The sequence below is a fragment of the Puntigrus tetrazona genome, chromosome 24 (genome assembly GCF_018831695.1).
Source record: "Puntigrus tetrazona isolate hp1 chromosome 24, ASM1883169v1, whole genome shotgun sequence".
Taxonomy (NCBI): domain Eukaryota; kingdom Metazoa; phylum Chordata; class Actinopteri; order Cypriniformes; family Cyprinidae; genus Puntigrus; species Puntigrus tetrazona.
The window spans coordinates 13415231-13436332 of NC_056722.1; the positions used below are offsets into that span (position 1 = coordinate 13415231).

At 34.9% G+C, this 21102-nt stretch overlaps 1 protein-coding gene across 1 annotated transcript in view; it reads left to right on the plus strand.

The window, feature by feature from the left end:
• sema5a (sema domain, seven thrombospondin repeats (type 1 and type 1-like), transmembrane domain (TM) and short cytoplasmic domain, (semaphorin) 5A) overlaps positions 1-21102 on the plus strand; it is a 117416-nt gene that overhangs the window by 26668 nt on the left and 69646 nt on the right. The window contains 3 exon segments of the mRNA XM_043226895.1: positions 6983-7210; positions 14136-14235; positions 18458-18503. Coding sequence (XP_043082830.1) covers positions 7054-7210; positions 14136-14235; positions 18458-18503 — 303 coding nt within the window. The 5' untranslated portion in view covers positions 6983-7053.

Genomic DNA, 21102 nt, shown 5'->3' on the forward strand with positions numbered 1-21102 from the left:
CGCTGTTGGTTTAACAGAATGAGAGCTCACTGGACCCAAAAGCAGTATGAGATTTGAGATGGAAATGGTTCTGTCTGGCTGAGAAAAATATCAGTAGAGGATAAAGAGGTTGCTAGCGGAAAATTCCATTCTCGCATTGAAAAGCAGTAAATGTTTACCGACTGACATGCACACGTTGCACCTGGGAAACTGCTGTGATGGATATTTGCTCAACCAGCTATCACTTTGAATGTGTGTGTGTGTGTGTGTGTGTGTGTGTGTGTGTGTGTGTTTTTAATGTTCAGGTTTGCCTCTGATTTCCTTTTTGTCACTTACAGATTATAGGAGAAAATCGAACAAGATTTTGGCTGGGTGTTTGTTTAGTATTTTTATAATAACAAAATGGCTTGCTGTGCAGCAAAGCCATTATTTGTATTTTTATAAGTTGTTGCAATGACCTAAAATATGTGTATCTTTTTTTGGATCGAACTGAATGTGGATACAACTGCATCAAAATGTAACGAGACGAAAAACCTTTTTACATGTACATAAAGTCTGACAGATTCCCTGCATTGTATAATTAATACAATTATTAATTGTTCTTTAATACAACCTTTGTGTCATTTTTCAGAAATATAAATAAATAAATTTTCACAGGCATTTGTTTACGTAATTTTAACCCAAAATCACTTTAATTTGACGTCTTCATATCCTATTTTCTTTTTTTCATTTATACCTTTTCTTATTAATTTGCATCTTATTATCTTAGTTTCATGTATTACCTCAATCCTTGACAAGTTCAAATTTCTGAAACAAATAATATACATTTTTTTTTCATGAAATCCACAGTTTAATCTCCTAATGATTTTACAAATTCTTACAAATTAGCCACCTCATAAAATACATACAAATTGGTCATATTAATTTGTCAGTCTGACAAATATATTTTCTCTCATTTACTATCTGATTTAGGCCTGGTTTCATAGACAGAGCTTAGACTAAACCGAGACATGGCCGTACTTCAATTAGGACATTTAAAGTAATTTTTATTACCATGCCTTAAAAAAAAACATTACTGGTCTCCATCTTGAGACAAAACAGAGGCATTGATATATTTTAAGATCAATCAGAGCATGTTTCTTTCAGTGGAAGCAGCTCAGACTTATATTTTAGGGTTAAGTCTCGTCTGTGAAACCGGGGGTAAGTAATTATTGATGTCTTTCTGAAAGTAAGGTAATCAATTCATGACGCGTCCTCTCCAGATAGGGTTTGAATGGGTCCGAGGGTCTCAGAATTTTCTAAACATATTAAAAATAAGGCTCTTAGTAGCTGATAAGCAGGATAACAGTAGTATATTTAAGCGTTCCCTTTTGCTGCACACATACAGTGCATTAAAATGATGGGGGAATGTTGTTCAAGTAACTCTATAAATATGCAGTTTCTGGCTGGAATAAGCTGGAATGTGCTAAAAACCAAAAAGTCTGGCCACGTGAGCGGACACGTTCACAATCACCCACCGAGAATAACTCGTCAAGTCACCTGTCTGGGTGTCACAGCTCATGAATGTACAATTCCCATCACTTAGGCAACCCTTGCATTGATGTCAATTCTAACCGGGAAGGCCAATTAGGATATTTCTCCAGATGGAAAGGGCTAATTCAGACAGCCCGACTGAGCCTTATTCAATCCTTCGAGAGCTCGTATGAAAATGCCCCTTTATTTATGCCTTGTGTGTATTGACGCCCGGAGGCAGCCTGAACCAGACGACCTGCGCTTTGCCTTTTTCTGGACCAGATGTTGCTAATGCCTTCTCAATCCAGTCGCCTCAGGGGTGTTGGTAAAAAATATCCATTTTAGTGGAGATGTCAGGAATGGCAGGGTAAAAGACGGAGACGAGAGATTGAAATTGATCTACAGAGGAAATAAAAGCTGTCTGTGACCGTCTGTGCTGGTTTGTGTTTCCTTGCTGTCGATCCATAGTGTAGGAAACCTCTATTTCCCGTCTCGTCCCATTATTGGTTTTTCCCTGGGTAAAGTCTGGTGTTTTACAGCGTATGTGTCTTGTCTTCTCTGTAACGAGAAGACGTCCTCGGGATGGTGCGACGTGTGTGTCTTCTTCCACAAGTGGGTTTGAACTCCACAGAGTTAAGAGGCATCTGTGCAAACATGAGGAACACAACATGGATGTGTAGTAAAGACCACATACTTAGGTCTGCCGCACTGTATGTTCATTTAAAGTGTATAATTATGATCTCTCGCCCGTGGTGATGAACGATAGCTGTGTCAGTCGGCGACCTTGCAAGTTTATTGAATGAATTTATTGAAACCTGGGGTGTTTTTTTTTTATTTCTGTAATAGTTTATGGTTTTTATTTGATCGGCCTTCAAGCTGGTTTGAAAACTAGGCTTTTAGATTTTCTTTTCAGTTACGGCCATTCATTCTCGCGTAAAAGGATAGTTCACTTAAATAATGAGAAACGTCATTATTTACTCATCGTCATGTTCTTCTAAACCCGTAAAACTTGAAAGAAAAGAAAGGAAGAAAAGCGGCTACATATTTTCCACTTCACATGATCTTCTGAAGAAGTGTGAATGGCTTGAAGCTACAATAAAGCCCATGTTAGGTCCAATAATATGCTTTTGTTGCATGAATAAATTCGCCTATAGGGTTATTATTGTAATATTATTTTTCACATTTTTCTTTTTTTTTAACAAGATAGTTTAGAATATACTTGGCCTACCGTGTTTGAAAGAAGTTTCTTCATAAATGCGGTAAAGTATTTGAAATTTAAAGTTACTGTTTTCTATTTTAGTATATTTGAGAAAGTTATTTATAGCAGCGCTGTATTTTTAGCATCATTTCTCCGGTCTTTAGTGTCACATGCTTCTTCAGAAATCATTCCAATATACTGATATACTGTTCAAAAATCATTATATTAGCATTATTATTATCAATGTTGAAAACGGTTGCGCTGCATAATACTTTGACAGAAACTACGATACGTACTTTTCAGGTTTTTTTGATAAATAAAAAGTTCCAAAGAAATTGTTTTGTATTTTTTTGTAACATTCTAAATATTTCTGCCACTTTTGAATAAATAAAAGTATTAATTCTTTAAAAATGTACATTTTTTTAGCTGTAATGTATATGTATTTTAAAACCTTGTTGATCCATTTCTCAAAAGGGATTATTTGCGAACGCGCTCACTGATTCCATCTGGTTGCTACAGTTAACAAAAGAGAAAAAGATTTGCATCTGTTACCATATCAAAGCTATCATATGGCTTTCAGAACAACTGGAATGTAGTTCATGAGTCAAATGAACCACTTTTACATTTCTACATCCTTTGTGAAGCTTAAAAGCTCCAGTACTTAAACTACGACATTATTTAAAAATATACCATCTGTGGTCCGGAAAAAGGATGTGAGGGCAAGTAAATGAGAATAGAGCTTTCGTTATTTACGTGAACTCTCTCTTTTATTCCTCCCTACGTTTGGTTCAAGATATAACCATATTTCAGTTCATCGCTGAAGATATTCCTGCGATTCAGCTCTGAATGTGAGCGACTGTAATATGTAGAGGATCCGGTGTTTCTGTAGGAATAATTAGATCATATTGACCACGGCGCTCTCCCATTACTTCTCTTGCGTTAGAGGAGGACAGTTTGAGCAGGAAGCCGCTCAGACCGCAGCGTGTATGTGTGAAAGAGGACGTAACCGGTAGTACTGCTGAAATGTTTCATCACTGTCAACGCGCGTTGTTATTTCCTGCGTGACCGACACTGGACCACAGCAGGAATATGTCATGTTGTCATTTGCAGCTATGATTAAAAGAAATTCAATGCCTGTGCACTGTCTGTTTATGACACCCTTACTAACAACCGGCCATTATGTTGTCCTGCTGGTAATTGGTTAAGTTTGAAGCTAAAATTTTTTTGACATTTTATTTCAAGCAAAAGAGAGAGAGAGCAGGAATTTACTGATAAGGAATCAGGCAATGTTACGAGCTGCCTTTAAACTCGTAGTGTGCCAGGGCATGCACCAAATATTTTCTAAATCGATTACTGCATGTCTGTGTTTATATATATATATATATATATATATATATATATATATATATATATATATATATATATATATATATATATATATATATATGATAAATCTACACAGTAATACATATATTATGTAATGGAGTCACATTAACAGCACTGCTATAGTTATTATTATAATGTGACTAATATGTAATCGAATTAAAAAAGCAACTGCGGTCTGATTGCAAGTATTTGAAAATGTAATATAAACTAATTACAAATACTTCATTCGTATTTTGTCTGTATCTGATTTGAGACTTTCAAGCAAATGAGTTTTTGCGTAAAACACCTTTAATGGATATTTGCATTTTTCACTGTCAAGTTATTCATCCACGCTAATGTGATCATTATCTTTTCTCCGCTCTCTTTGTGTCTGCTTGTATGAGGGATCGGGACGGTGTTTAAAACCTGCATTGAGCTACAATACGAAACCGGCTTTAACGTTCAAAAGAAATAATTATTTTAATGCTTAAAGTGTTTAGAGTATAAATAACTAACATTCACACAAATAATGAAATCGAATTCCTTGTTTACTGTGTTTTGCCATTCGATATGATGTTTGTGTGTGTGTGTGCGCTTGATAATACTGTAATTGAATATCAAATGGGAATTGATCGTAAGAGAAAATCTGCAAAAAAAAAAAAAAACCTAGAAAGCAATGGCTCCACTCTGTCCAGCATCTACTGACAGGAAGCTGTGTGCGCGTTCTACAAGACAAGAAGATGTAAAGCCCCGTTCCCCTGCGCTACAGACATGAGTCTCCAGACCCATCAACCAGGCCTGCAGTGTGTCAGTTACTGAGTCCCCGTGGTCGCTGCTGATGAGAGCAACTTTGGCGTAATCGAGTTCTGTATTGCCCTTCGTGCAGGCTGACTCAATTTCATCTGTACTGTCGTGGTGTAGAGAGGTTATCCCAAGGAAAGGAAGGATGATGGAGTGATTTTTGATTGACAACCAGTGCTAGTCATTTAGTTTAGTGCAGTTTGGGGGATTTGTTTGTTCGTTTTTTGGGGTTTTTTTTGCAGAAATGTGTTGTTGTATGTTCAGTCAGCAATCACAGTGATTTAATGGGGTTTTAAAATGTGTTGTTTTTATGTTATTTTGTAGGAATAACAATTAACCTAAAATAATAAATTATTTAATTATTTCCATGATTATAGTTAGTTTTTTGTTTCTTTTATGCAACAACAGTTTATAGACACCACAAGTTTTCAAGCTTCAAAATGACACAAAAAAGTGAATTCAGATTTCACAAATAAAAAGTGATTTCTTAAAAAAAAAAAAAAAAAAAAATATATATATATATATATATATATATATATATATATATATATATATATATATATATATATTACGTATTTCAATTTAGTTTAAATTGATGATAAAGTAAACAAATAAAACTGAAATAAAACTAAATAGACTGTGTATATATCTTTGAAAAACATGGCGTTATTACATTTTTGAATAAAGTCATTATTTTTCTTTTCTTTGCTTTATAAAATTATAGTTGAACCACTTATGTCACACAGACTATTTTAATGATGTCCTTCCTATCTTTCTGGGTCTTGAACGTGTTAATTGTGTTGCTGTCTATGCAGGGTCAGAAAGCTCTTGGTTTTCATTTAAAATATGCTCATTTGTGTTCTTAGGGATTTGGAAGAAAACATGGTTGAGTAATTATTAATAGAATTTTCATTTTTACCTTTAAGTAAGTGTCTGCAAGTATTTAGCCTTTGAGTATTAAAGAAAGTAAGAAAGAAAGCTAGCACTGTTTATAGAATGTGCGTTATTGGTGAATATCAGACCTCTGCCAGAGCTATTGCTCTTCGGCCCACGAGTCTGAAAGCAATCTATAACGCTGTAAGTTTCTCAGGAGTACAGAACTAGATGGTGTTTTTCTGGCTGTATGAGAGCTGTGTGAGGGGCCCCTGAGGAGTGTGTGTGCTCTGCGGTACGTTCTCTGATAGTGTACGGCTCTTCAGAGAAGCTGGAGTGCAGCTCCCTGTGCTGATTCGTGGAAGTGGGGTCAGAGGTCAAAGATGAGAGTGCGGGAGGTTGGGGAGATGAATGTGACGACCTCAACAGCTGCTTTTTCTTTATCTGGCTGCACTCTCCGCCTGATGCTCTTTTACTCTGTCATGTTATTCTTAGTATGTCTCTTTCTCTCTTCTCACTCCTTCATTCATCACTAAATAAAAATACATACCAATTTAAAGATTGAAATAGTTAAGATATTTGTTCAAACATGCAGTAAAACAGTAATATTTTCAGATTTTACATTTTAGATTTTATTTCAATGTTTTCAAATGCAATTTATTCATGTGCATTTGAAGCTGTGATACATTAACATTCAAAAGTTATATAAAAAAATTAATTAAAAAAAAAATATATATATATATATATATATATATATATATATATATATATATATATATATATACAGACATCAAGGTTTGTAAAAAGCTTTACCCAAAAATATTAAGCAGCAGAAAAAAGGTAACAATGCATTATTTGTACCGTTATTTAGTAATCAATTCTGATTGATAAATCTTCATATTTTGCTGCATATTTTTACATAATGACCACTAAACTGTATAATTTATCATGATGGGACGGCTTCATGTCGCTCTCTTCTCACATAATAAAATTTTTAGTTCATTAATATTTATGTTATGTTATTAAAATTGTATGAATCTCCATGTATTTATTTCCTGCGTAATAAGTGAGATAATATAGAGCACGATCAGCCAGTCATTATCCTGCCTTTAAGTAATGATCTGTAACACGATGATTTTTTTTAAAAATGACTTATTAATAAAGGTTATGAAAGTTATTATAAAATTTAACCAACGAAATCAATCAAACCTTATCACGCTCGTTCAATCATTCTCTCATTTTCATTTTCTGCAGATTTCCGTGGCAGATGCCCAGCGCCCTATGCTCCTGCCCCAGCAGTACTGAGCAGAGTCCCGTGGACCCCCATGGCTCCCCCCGTGGAGGGAACGGCCCTGGCCCGCTGCCTCGTCCTGCTGCACAGCCTGCTGCTGCTGTTGCCCAGAGGAGTGCCCTGCCGGGGGGCCACACGGGCCCCGGAGTCGCCCTGCCATAGAGCTGAACACCCGCTCATCTCTCACACAGGTCAGCTCTTGTATCCCACTCACCACAGCGTGACAGCACGTTACAGCAGAGCTCTGGGCTTCGTTTGGCCTGGTAATTAATGGTGCTTGCTGAGATAAGCACCACTATTACTATCCGCTTGTTAATTTATGATGTATCGAATACTGTTTCCGGGTCCATTTCAAGTGTACTAGATTACTCTCAACAGCTGTTTATGAGCACCATTCATTCACAGCACACCTTTAAGCTAAGCTTTTAAAAACTCACAGCGTGCACAGCAGACATCCCAGACACTAGTATTTTAATAATTTAGAAAACATGAAACAGCCAAACAAGGTTAGGATTTTTCAGTAATACTACAGCACACAGAGATTGTGTAATAGCACTGTACGTTGTTTGCTTTTGGGATTTGATTAGAAAAAAATGATGTGTGATGTGTCATCAGAGTTTAGAATTAAGGATTTAAACCTGTGGAAATATTTGACTTATAATGCCTAAAATATACTTGCAAGTTGCAAGTCTATACTCGTACGTTTTTTGAGTTGCTTTACAGTTTGTCAGGATTCTCATAATTTTTTTTTACGAGATAGAAAATATAATATTCATTGATATATATTATATACAGTCATGTAATTGTATATGCAATTGTACTTGTGTGTGTATATCTATATCTATATATCTATATATAGATATTTTGATATATTAAATATATGTATAATATAAGTCATATTAATATAAGAACATATATATATATATAAATATTTTCTAAATATGAACTGTATACATAGTGCACACACATTATGTACATACACTTTATGTGTTCATCATTTAAAAATACACTAAAATCTATTGAAAAGTAATACATAAAAATATCTAAAAATATATGAGTTAATATATCATACTTTTCATAAAGTTTTCTTTGCAATTTCACAAATCCATATTTTTAGATACTTCATGTGTTCACGTGTTTTTAAATTGTCCTTAAAACATGCTTTGTGACTGACTACAGCACTAAATGCATTTTTTTAATAGTGTGTTACGGACCGAATCATAGAGACCTAATAGCATTGACAAACTCAGTCACCTTCCCCCAGCTTAAATTACAGGACTCCCTTGCCTAGAGAACATGTATTATAATCAATGTAAATTCAGCAGGCGGATTTCAGTAAGTAATTGTAGAGCTGAATGTCAAAGCCAAAGGGGGTCTATTGGGGCTAATGGAGTGGAAAGGCAAGGTCAATGTTTCAGCTTAGTGATCAGCTCCGACTGTAAGTGAACTCCTGGAGAACCAAGCCGTCTGTTAATACAACCTAGTGAGTAGTAACACAGACCAGTAGCTAATTAACCCATTGATTTTTGGGATGGGTCCGCATGGCTCCTCACCATCTGTGTTACAGAATAAGTGTGAATTTCACTGTCTAACACCCGTCTCACACACACAAACGCTGGAGCACAAACCTTTTAATTAGCACCCCATTCATTAAATATGCACAGTGAATGCAGTGGTAATGGCGTTTATGCCCAGCAGCGACAGGGAGGTCTGTCACACACACACACACACACACGCATTCTTTATTCCAAGCCCATAACGGTCCATTGGCACTGTTTTAAAAATGCAATTCTTATGGTTGCTCAAATAATCTCAGTTCTCCCTGTTTGACTGAGCTTTTGAATCAAAGCTTTCAGATCATTGAACGAGCCCCAGTCTACACATTTAGCAGCCGCCCTGCTGCAAAACCAAATACCTGCACGCCAGCTTTCACAAACAAAACCCCTTCTTCAGTAAAAACATTTATTCAAAGAGCGCTGGGATCTGCGGGCACTGGCTTTTCGCTGGTTTTCTCTTATGTGTTTGTTGAACTGCTCCACTGGGTTTCTAAAATAAGCCTTGAACTCTGTATGCCCTTTATGGCCTCAGTTCTCATCTGGAGTTCAAATTATGCTGTTTTCTGAGCAAGTGCTTTTATTTAGTGCTAAATACAATGTTTTAGCTGCAAAATGTGTTTTTGTTCATTAAAATAAATAAATAAATACATATGTTAACACATTTAAATAGACCGTATTATGTATTTAAGTTTTTCTACTACATTATAAAATCTTATAATGTACTATATGTTAATACATATATAAAATATATAAAAAAGATTAAATATTTACTTTACTTAAATATGAGTTTTCTTTATTTTCTTAAAAATGTTTTAATTCCAATTTAAATAAAAATAAATAAATTTAAATATGTTAATAAATAGAATTTCTTTCTTTTTCTCTTATTATTTCTGTGCATGTAGTTTGTGTAAACAAAATAAATTCACAAGTCATTTTAATGTCTGCAAAAAGCGCATTAAATGTAAGAAAATGTACTGCCGCGGTTTCAGGTAAGTTTTTGAAAAATAAAATGTCGAAATTTGTTTAAAATAATGTTTGAAATACAATATTTATGTAAAAATTTAAACAACATGCTTATTCTGACTTGTACATATTGAAATATATAAACGAATAACGGAGCATTTTCAATTTTATTGTATTTTAAATAGTTTGTTGTACATACTCCTGAGAAAGTGACATTTTAGATATTTTAGTTTCTTCTGTAAATCAGGAAAAAATGTATAGTATTTATTTTTTGCACAGAAAAACAAAAACTGCAATTAAATTAAACAGGAAACTTAAAAAAAAATTGGGTTATAAACAACAGTTTAAAGCAGTATTACACGTATAGTATTTTTGCTTAAACCTTTTTTGTCTTTGACCCACTAATGTTTATATTACCTACATTTTGGTAGATTTATTATATATATATATTTATATCTGTATTTATTTTGTAAAAAACCCAAAACTAAAAACCTTTTTTTGTTTACTTTTCCACATTCTGTTTCTTTTCTTGTAATCCTTTTTTATTTAAAACTTGCCACTGTGTACAGCAAATGTTGTTCTGTCTTATGATGAATTGCTTGCAAAGTCACTTCAAAAAAGTGTCCACTACTTTAATGCAAATGTTAGTTAGATAGCCAATTACCAAATCTCGTCTCAGTATCACCTGAGTGAACCATAATTCAACAAAGATAAAACGCCATCGATTTCTGACGCTTTTCACACCTTAAATTAATGCCACTTGCATGCTGACTTAATAAACACCTTATGTTTCTCTGAAATTTCATGCTTTGTGAAATAGTTTCCCCTGTAATTATAGTCGAACTCGCAGGTGGTGCCGTGCTTATCTTGACAAAGGCTATATAGAGAAGAGTGATTGATGGGCCTCTTTTTTATTTCTTTTTTTTTTTTTTTTTAATCTAAACCTTTCAGACTTTGTCAGGCCACCCAGTAAGCCAATTTAGAGTGAATTGAAGGCTGAGAGAAACATTTTGCTCTCTCCTTAAATTTGCCTTTTTGGATCAAGCCTCCAGTCTGCATTTATAGTAGCGAATTTTCCTAGCAGCCTCTTGGAAAAAAAAAAAAAAAAAAAAAATAAAAAAAGGTTGAGTCACAGAGATGCGTGTCTCCATCCAGACCCAAAGAGAGACACTGGGAGAAAGAGACCGTGTTTTCCTAAATGGAACACCTCTGCTCTCTTCTCCAGAGTGCTGCGGGGACACGTTTCTCCGTGGACCGCGTAATCCTTGTCCGTTAGGGAGCAAAAAAAGTGGGAAGGACATCACGGACGGTCTGCTTTCCTCTGTGCAGACTATAAAGAAGATAAATATACGTCCCCTCAGCCGTGCCAGAACTCCAGCAGAGCTCCGCTGTTAGATCTCTGTATAAAGACACTGGTTGACTGTAAAGAAATGATAATATCTGCGCCACGGAGCCGTTGTGCTCTGCTCATGAGTGCCGGTTTGTGCAATAATGTTCTGGACAGATGTTGCACGCTCATAGTGAGTCGGGTTTGCATTTTGTTTAGACTTCAGAGAGGGTTTTTTTTTTCATTCTGGGAAAACAAGGTTTTTCTTTTGTTGTCAATGACAGGTTTAAGAAGCAGATGGTTCCCCACAGGTACAGTACATATCTTCTGATCGGTAGGAGTCTTGTCTTATGGGCTTGTCAGAGCTCTTGCTGCAATGCATGGCTCGGTAGCAAAAACAAACAGACCCAGCACTAGACTTTTTTTGGGTTTTATGTTACATAAAATATGTTATTTATATAAGTTTCCTAAGTATACAGTTTCTATGTCATTAATTTACATACTCAAAAGAACTTACAGCGCGAATCCTTTTTTACATTCATTTCTGTATTGATGATTTAGTATGTAGCATTTGATAATAACCTTAACAACATTTCAGATGCTGGTTCTGTATGCTGGTTAGTCAGGTTTTTCCCTCCCATAGCATAAAGTCATATAACATCATTTTTATTAGAAATTTGGGATTTTCATCACTTCGAAAGGCATTAAAATAGGGTGATGGAAACAGGCTTGTGTGTGTATTGTTAAAATTAGAGTAGATTCACGTAACATTTTTTAATACAGTTTTACACATTAGCATTAGTTATGATATCGTAATGAGCAATGTTCATTAAGCGTTTATTAATCTTCCTTAAAGAAACAGATCACCCAAAAATAAAAATTGCGCCGTAAAGTCGAGCCATCCTAGGTGTACGTGGCTTTCTTCTTTCAGACGAACACAGTCTGAGTTTTTTAAAAATGTATCAACTTACGTCATGCATCATACCTCGAGTCAGAAGTGAAGAAGGTGAATGAAGTAATTAATGCCAGTTCTTTGAGGGGTGAACTATCTCTTTAACATTTAAAGCTGTATAAAGTCTCTTCAGTGTGAAGGCACATGAATTAACAATAACCTGTTAAGTACAAATTTCGCAAACAGTTAGAAATAAATTGCAAGTAACGCACTGATAGAAAAGTCTCAAATAATATTAACTTCAAAAAAACCTTTTTGCTGTTTAATGTTGCCAAATTTAAACTTATTGCTAAGTATTTCCAATTTTTTGAGTGGTACAGATGCTCTCATTTGTAATCTCATTTTCCAATTTCGACAAAAGCATTTGATGAGTAAATAAATGTTATGGAAATGTTATGGAGTTTTTTTTCCCTCAATGTTTTTTAACATTACTAAGTGGCAACATTTGGTAACAATACACACTCTATGTAAAGTGGTTTTGTCTCATTTTAGTTACAAGTTTGTGTTGGGCTACTCCCTCTGTAATTTTGGTTAGAAAACTTGTTTAAGAGTAACTTTGCGCCAAAAGACCCCAGCATTTACACAGCTGTGGCTTGTCAGATGTTGCTTCCTGTACTTAAAGAATCTTTGCAAAGGGCAAACATATTAATGTCTATTAAAAGAAACAGTCCTTGACAGTTCAAGAAAACAAGTTTAAGAGCAAACTAAAGCAAGAGTTCCTGCAGTTTTGACAGCCATGACCTTGAATGCTTTAAATTGCTTCCATGCTGGGCTTGAGTTTTGGAAAGTGCCTGTTTTGTTTTACATCTTTATGCTATTTTTATATGACGTTCATTTCTAATGTGGCTCTTTTACACATTTGACTCTTGAATGAAATGTTTTTGCAACAAGATTATAGTTTTACATTTTTTTTTTTTTGTCATAAAATGACACCTTGAACGTATAACCGAGTGCCCAGTGTATTCTGAAAAAAATGTGAAAATGTAAACAGAGCATAAATGCCTACAATTAGCTGACATGAGTAGACTAGATTGTCATTCAGTAGCCCTGAAAGAATGAATATATATATATATATATATATATATATATATATATATATATATATATATATATATATATATATATATATATATATATATATAGGTATATGTATATATAAACTGCTTCTCAGAAACAATGGAGTACCACATTGTGTGTCTCTACATTCACTTACGAGTTCCAGGCTCGCTGAAGTAAGGGCTATCCCATAGAGACATGCAAGATTTATGGAGGAACATTGTGGTAACTGATGCTGTGGATCTTTAGGGAATTCTGGCTTCCTTTTGTATGCTCGAGATGCGCTTCTTCAGAAGAAAAACAACCCTGTCAGAATTACAGGAAGCTTTGTTGTTCATCAGTTACAACTGATTATTAAAATAAAAGAACTTTATTGAAAAAATGTTCTAGATTTATATATAATTCATTTACTAGGTTTGTAAATTATTCGGTATTCATTATGGATCGCAAAGGATACGAAAGTATGTGTGTGTCTGTCTATCTTTCTATCTATCTATCTATCTATCTATCTGTCTGTCTGTCTGTCTGTCTGTCTGTCTGTCTGTCTGTCTGTCTGTCTGTCTGTCTGTCTATCTATCTATCTATCTATCTATCTATCTATCTCTGTCTGTCTGTCATCTATCTCTGTATATCTGTATATCTGTCTATATATCTTTTCTGTCTGTCATATATTTATATATAATGTATTTATATAATTTTAATTTATTATTTGTTTTTGTATTTGTTTTATATATATACAATATATATACTGTATGTGTGTGTGTGTGTGTGTGTGTGTTTGTAAATATATCATAGTGTATTATTTCTACAGTTACAATAATTTTATATATTTAATTATATCGTTATGTGTGTAATGCGTACATATAAAATATATATTTTAACTGGGGAAGATAGTCCACTAATGCGTTAATGTGAAACTACATTCCAGAACTGGAAAAAAGCAATGACCAGTAGCACGACTTAACAAAAGATAGCATTACTGGAACAGCTAACCCAGCAGCTATCCCATTACACAGAGGCAGGTAGGCAAAAGATCTTAGACAGGCCAAGATTGAAGCTTTGATGTCAAGGCCAGAGGTTAATATGAAAGGCGCCACAGTGAGGGCATTTGATATGCATATCATACACCCGCACAGAAACAAACACAAATGCACTCAGGAGCTCTCAAACTGAAGATAAATATACGGTGCTTGTGTGTGTGTGTGTGTGTGTGTGTGTGTGTCAGTCAGTGAGGCTAACATGTGCCTTCTCTTCCTCTGCAGATATCGAGCCTTGGATCCACCGATTCAGAGCTGAGGGCACCGTCGATTATTCACAGCTGACCTTTGACCCCGGCCAGAATGAACTAATCGTGGGCGCAAGGTAATGGTCAATTCTTCCATCACTGCGTGAAACTTCATTAGGACTACAGTAATACGAATGAGTGCATAGTTGTCAGTGTGTCTGCCAAGCCTTACATTCAGATAGTACTATATTTTCAGCAACACCAAATTGACACCCACTGAGAAAATGTCACAATTGCCAAGTTTCCCATGATTAGCCCAATAGTGACACACAATCCGAGTCCTCATAAAACCACACAATGAAACCTCAGGACTTTTGTGGCAGACAAAGAACAGCATAGACCCACCTCACCGACAGATACTTTGATAAAAAAAAAAAAAATCGCACCGTGAATGTGAGAATAGGATCGGATTTCCTGTGTCCAGCTCTAATTAATGAGTGTGATGATTTCCACATAGACTTCCGCACTGTCCTGCCATACATCTTCAGCCAAATTAATCTCATATTCCCGATCTGTCAGCAGCCTGGATGGTCTCCAAGCAATTATTTTGTGACAACCGCAGAAATGGTTTGATATGAGGCACTGTAACAGTTCATTCACCCACAGGGCCGGGAGCGGTAGAATAATTACTTTTTCTGGGAGAAGCAGGGATTACCATTCACTTCACTAGTGATTCATTGTATCATGAGCAGATTGTTTTTTTTTTTACTTGAAAGTAACGAGACGGAAAGTGTTAGTTAGCTCTCAGAACCTGTTCCGAAGTGCAACACTTCATTATCAAGTCTGACTTGGCTAAAGAGTTGAGTTTGGGATCCTTTGTTCTCTCCAAACCCAAACATCAAAAACGTCTTGCTGGTGTTACAAAGAAGTGCATATCAGGGGTAATGGTTCAATTGAAAAGATTCTTTTGACCTCCTGTACAGTAGGAAACACTGGTTGAGTTTTTCCAGACATTGCGTCCTCATTGTTTTCCTATAATGAGAAAGCTCAATCACTATGTTCCAGCTAATGCTTTAGTCTGTCAAAAGATTGTCTTGTACTTTAGGGTTCAGGTTTTGGAGACAGCAAACCTCTCAGACAAGACAAATGCAAACAGCTGGAGCTAAAGGAATTTAGTATTGCTCTTTAGATTGAGGTTGGGAATTAGGGATGCACAATAAATCAGAGTCATATCAATGTCAGCCGACAAATTAACTATTAAGTTTAATGGGCCAATATATTTAAGGGGATAAATTATAGCCACACAATCATGGAATGTAAAATAATTGTGTACATATTTTATAATACATTGTATATGTTTATAATGCAATATTTTTTAATTAGAATGACTTGTTTTTATTACAATAAGTTTTAGGAAGTTTAGAATGTAAAATATTTATATTACACTGTATGATATTATATATACAATATATATTTAATATTTATATATATATATATATATAGAAGTAGATTTTTATATAAGTAAATTTTTATTTATTTATTTATTTATCTATCTAATATATTTATTATCTGCATCAAACATACATTAACATTGGTTATCATATCAGTGCATATAACTTTTCACTTAATATATTTTTTGTTTATTCTACATTTATAATAGAATATATTTCAAATTTAATTATTTGTACATTTTCCATTTATTTTTATTAAAATAAAATTTTGGAAATGTAGGATTTAAAATGTTTTTATTGAGCTGTATGAATATCATATGCAATAGAAAACTGATTTTAATTTTTAAATGAAATGTCAAATTATTTTTTTTTGCATTTGCATTTGCATTTTGCATTTGCATTTTGCATTTTGCATTTTTTTGCATTTGCATTTTGTCTCATATATCTGCCTTAAAAACATTAACACTGGTTATCAAATCATTGTGTATTTTTATTTCTGTATTTCTGTATCTGTAAAATTCACAGAATTTTATTCCAACTAATATTTTGGCTGTCTGCCTTAAAAATACATATTAGGTCATCCCTACCGAGCACTGTATTATGGTCTTTTCTAGTTTTTTATTTTATTTTTTTATAATAGAGTTAAAAATCACAGTAAACAACACTGTTTATGCAGGTCAGCTAGCTGTGGTTTATGTACATCACTGTGGATAGCATGAGTCAGAGGCTGTGGATCAATGTTGTTCGAATTGAGCTGTGAAGACGAAAACAAAATTCTTGTTTTCGTCTTCTTTTGGAGGAACTCCATGGTGCTCCATGGGCTCGACTGGTTGTCCCTGGAGCAGATGGGTTTGCAGGGCCCAAGGCCTCACAAACGCACCCACAGTCTGGCCTAATGGACTGTGTGAAGGTTCTCCAACTGAGCTGCTGCTTCATCAAGGTCACTGAACAACAGGGTTCTCATGAAGTTACTCAGCAGCTCAAGGAACATTCTGCCAATTACCAACAGCAGACTGAGCAGACCTGTCAAAGTACAGGCACTTAGAATGTGAAATATTGATATATGCCTCTACTGAATCACATACAAATATAAAAGCTGTTGTTGTACCTTTTATACATTATAGAGAGAGAAGGGGAGAGATAGGTAGACAGACAGGTAATCGGATAGATGTGATCATTACATTTCATTATAATGTGAAAAAAAATGTAATTAAATATAAATATAATAAATATTTAGTTTGGTGTAACCTTATGCAGCTTTCATTGTTTAATAAAACATATTATTTAAAAAATAGATATAATTTTCAGCTACTAAGAATGAATTAAAAGAACAGAAAGGTGAAACTTATTTTTAACTCCATGTGTTGAATTATCATCCCCATCAAACAGAAAAGCAAAATAATCTTAAACATCACTGCAGTGGCTGTTATTATTTTTGGTGTTTGGTGTTATATTTATATAATAATATAACCTATATAAATAAGCAAACTTTCATTTTTTGTGACCTTGACATTGCTTGATTTTTTGTATTCTCATAAATGTGTCCCTGGACCAAAAAATGGGTCAAATATTTATTGTATGCCAAAGATCTTAAAAGATCATGTTCCATGAAGAAATATCGTAACTTTCCAGCTGTAAATATGTCAAAGCTTAATTTTTGATTATTAATATGCACCGCTAAGGTCTCCATTTTAAAGGTGATTTTCTCAATATTTTTAAATGCACTTTTCCATATCTCAGCCAAATATTGTCCTATCCTAACAAACCATAAATCAATAGAAAGGATATATAAATCTCAGTATCGAAATATTGACCCTTTTATTGAATATTATTTGAATAGGAATATTGTTCCACAACCAACAAAGGCGATTTAAAAAAGTTGCTGACGCACTTGGCCAGATCACGTAGTGCCCGACGCCCCTCAGAGCTGCATTCAAATGCAACTACAAAAAGAAATAGTCATGAATAGCCGAGAACGAGCTCAGTACGTTCCGAATCCCTCGATATTGATAGCGTAGCTGCACGGTCATTACAGAAATAATGGCCTAGTAGTCCGTGCAAAGAACCATTGATAGCGAGAACCTCAAAAGGTTTTAACGGTAATGCAGTGAAACACAATCAATAGGCATGTCGATTCAGTAAGTGGACCTTAATCACAGCAACCTGATTTATCATGTACTCTCTTATACAATAAGACAGGCTCCACTTTCAGATTACGTACCATATTGTTTTAGCAAATGTGTTTGTGCTTCCGACATTCACAGATGGATGTAAAATCATGTCGGACGGATATGCGATTTGTAGCTCCACACATAAATTACATTTGAGATTAGAGTTGGCAGAACACTATATTGCTACACTAGATTACATGCTCGGTCCTAGACGTTTGGAGGAGCAATTTGACTTGTTTTTCGTTTCCCAGAATTAAAATGCATGCAGCATTTACAGGCCTGCTGCTCCAAACAAGCATCTTATCCTTAGGCAAGGTCCAGCGTTGGCTCATTAAAGTGACAGTAGGCTGCACACTTTTTATAAGAGGTTTTTGGCCCTAACTGATTAGACTACATCCAGGTGTGCGGATCAAATAAAAGAGCCAACTTGAACTGTTACGCCAGGTTGTGTTAAAACCGGATGTGTATTGGGAGCATATTAATGTGATTTATTCAGCAATTAATTTGGCAATTTAGTTCCCAATCCTCTGTTTTATTTATAGTCTTGTTTATCTCTGAAAAAGCTCGAAACATTCCTCTCACAACATTGGCCAATTGCTATTGCGCATGGATTCATTCGAAATGTTGCAAGCCATAAAAATCTCCATTTATAACCACAATGCCCGCCCACCCTCTGAGGCAACTTGTGCTCTGATTCGGGTGGAAATTCATGTTTTTTTTTTGGTCTTTTCTTTCAGAAATCATCTCTTCAGGCTACATTTGGAGGATCTTTCATTGATCCAGGTGGGTGAAAAAAAAAGTCTATGTCTGTCTCTATCTGTCTTTCTTTTTTTCCGGAATCGCTCAGACAGCGCAAACACTCAGAATGAGACTAACAGGTGTTGCTGCCACCATGTGTGAATGCCAATTACAGTGGCTTCATAAGCTTAGAGAAAAAAACTCTGCCAATTTAAAAGTTGTCAGTTTGGCACAGTGCTGACGTGACTGGCGTTCTTGCCCCGTGGGCTGGTGCTCTCTGTTAAATCCATATGTAAACTTTCCATGGACTCCATTTTGGATTTGCGCGGTTGGGGAAAATATTCCCAGCTCTCGTTTGTATGGCCTGATGTCTGTATGTGCAAAATTTAATGTATCAATGCTGGCAGACTGGTTCGTTGAGTCTCTGATACTGGCTTTGAATTGGGAATTAAAAATGATGTTCACTAAATAAATATGATGAGGCTGATAAGGATTAGAAAATCTGAAGGGCTGGTTATACTCTCTGTGATTAATCATTGGAAATTGATGCAATGAAGTATTTTATTTTATTTATTTTATGTGTTGCAACCAACATGAAATAAATTAAAAAAGAACAAAAAGTGTCAAAGAAGATCCTTAAGATACATTTTAATATATTAGCAATTTTCATAATATTTATTATGTTTTTGTCCATCACCCTGAAAACAAACATAAGAGAAGCGGTTAAGAGAACGGGCAGATGGATATTTATTTAATATTGCAATATCATGTGATATCTCATATTTTTGACCTTTTCATAGCAAGGCAATGTTAAAATATTGCAATATATTATTGTAATAATTTGATCAATATGATACAATAATACAGTATAGCAATATAATGAAATATGTAGCAAATTATTTAATAATAATAATTATATTTATTTGTAAAAAAAAAAAAATTCAATTACATTGAAAATGCTTTTAAACATTTATTTAAATAACAATTAAGATGCTTTTGCTCACTTGTGTTTATGGCGTGTTATTCATTTTTACTTTAAATTATAAAATTGTAAAAAGTTTTAAATTACAATATAACCCTTTCCAAAACCACATAAATCCAAAAAATTAATACTAAGCATACATTTCTTACAACTTGGCACGAGTTTGAAACTAAAAAAAATAAAAGAATGAATGACTGTGAAGGTAATTTTGTGGTTGTAAATCATTGCCAGTGTGAATGCCACTTTAGATGTTCTACTTCTATAAAAGCGAGAACAATCAAATCCTATTAATGAGACTAGTTTAGAAGCCAAATGGACCTGAATGAAGACCTGCATATCTCCCAAATTAGACCTTATTCCCTTAACAAGTTTCAAACATAATTACCCAGGAGTAACCGCTGTCCTGTAATAGCTGCAGCAGACAAGTTACTTTCCCTCTCTTATTGCACAGAACATCTTATAACCCTGTAAATAACCATCCAAACACTGACATGCTTGAAAGTTTATTTGAAGTCTTTCCCGATGGACTCTTTTGAGGCTTTTAAAAGAGCCAAACACTGGCTGTTTAACAATTTCAGCATCACGGGGTCTCCTCAAAAAGACTGACCTCCTGGGGAAAAGAGCAAACAGACCAGACCCAACTTTTGAGATGCCTTTTGTTCTGACCTGCTCACAGGGAACCGGCATCACAAAGATGAGCCCTGCCATTGCTCTCCAGCCAATCCTTTCCCCCGTAATAGATTTCCTTCACTTGCCTCACAGCACGGAGTCTTGTGTGTACTTTTCTTTTTGGTCTTTTTATGCCCTATGTCACTGCTACAGCTGACTTTGCTGAAGGTTTTTCTGAAAAGAGAAATTCTCTGATGAGGTGTTTTGAGGAGAGCTTCCCAATTTAGCTTGACCCGAGGCCCAATTCCAAATACTTGTAGGTTGTTTGTGTTTTTAAGCATTCACGACTTTGATCTGGGGTAAAAGTAACAGTATGGCATAAATGGTGTCCCCTTTTGAGTTTTTAATGAGGTTTTGGTTTAATAAGGTTTATTCATATTTAGTTTTTCTCTCTCTTTCTCTCTCTCCTTGCACAACAAGTTTCAGGAAGACCGGTGCGATCACAGACGACGGGATAATATGAATGATTCTGGCAATACGGTGCAATGAGCGAGAAGTCCTGAGACCTGAGAAGGAAATGACCTAGAAAGTGCTGCTTTTATCCTTCATTGATCTCACAGAATAGAGCTTTCTGTAGCAATGATGCATCAGCAATGGGAAAAATAAACCCGCAGAGTGACCCATCATGTGTCTGCAACACCTCCGCTAGTGTTTAAGAGCAGTGTTGTGAAGCATTAAAAGCCTTTTAATGGCAGGATAAATGTGGCGGCACTATAGCAGATGTATAATATGTAATCATATGGACATGGGCAGGGCACATTATATTTCATGGGTCATTGTGCAAAACGAGTGTAATTTGTGTCTCCTACTGTATATGAAACTGTATAAAAATGACGTTAAAATTCAAATAGCTGATGCCAACAAAAAATGTCTTTATTATACATAGTTAAAGCAAATTAAAAGGCTTATATTTTATTATTTTGGCAAGCTCATCTGCACTGAACATTTCTTTAACTATAATTTTTATTCATTTTATTTGTATTACCACATGTA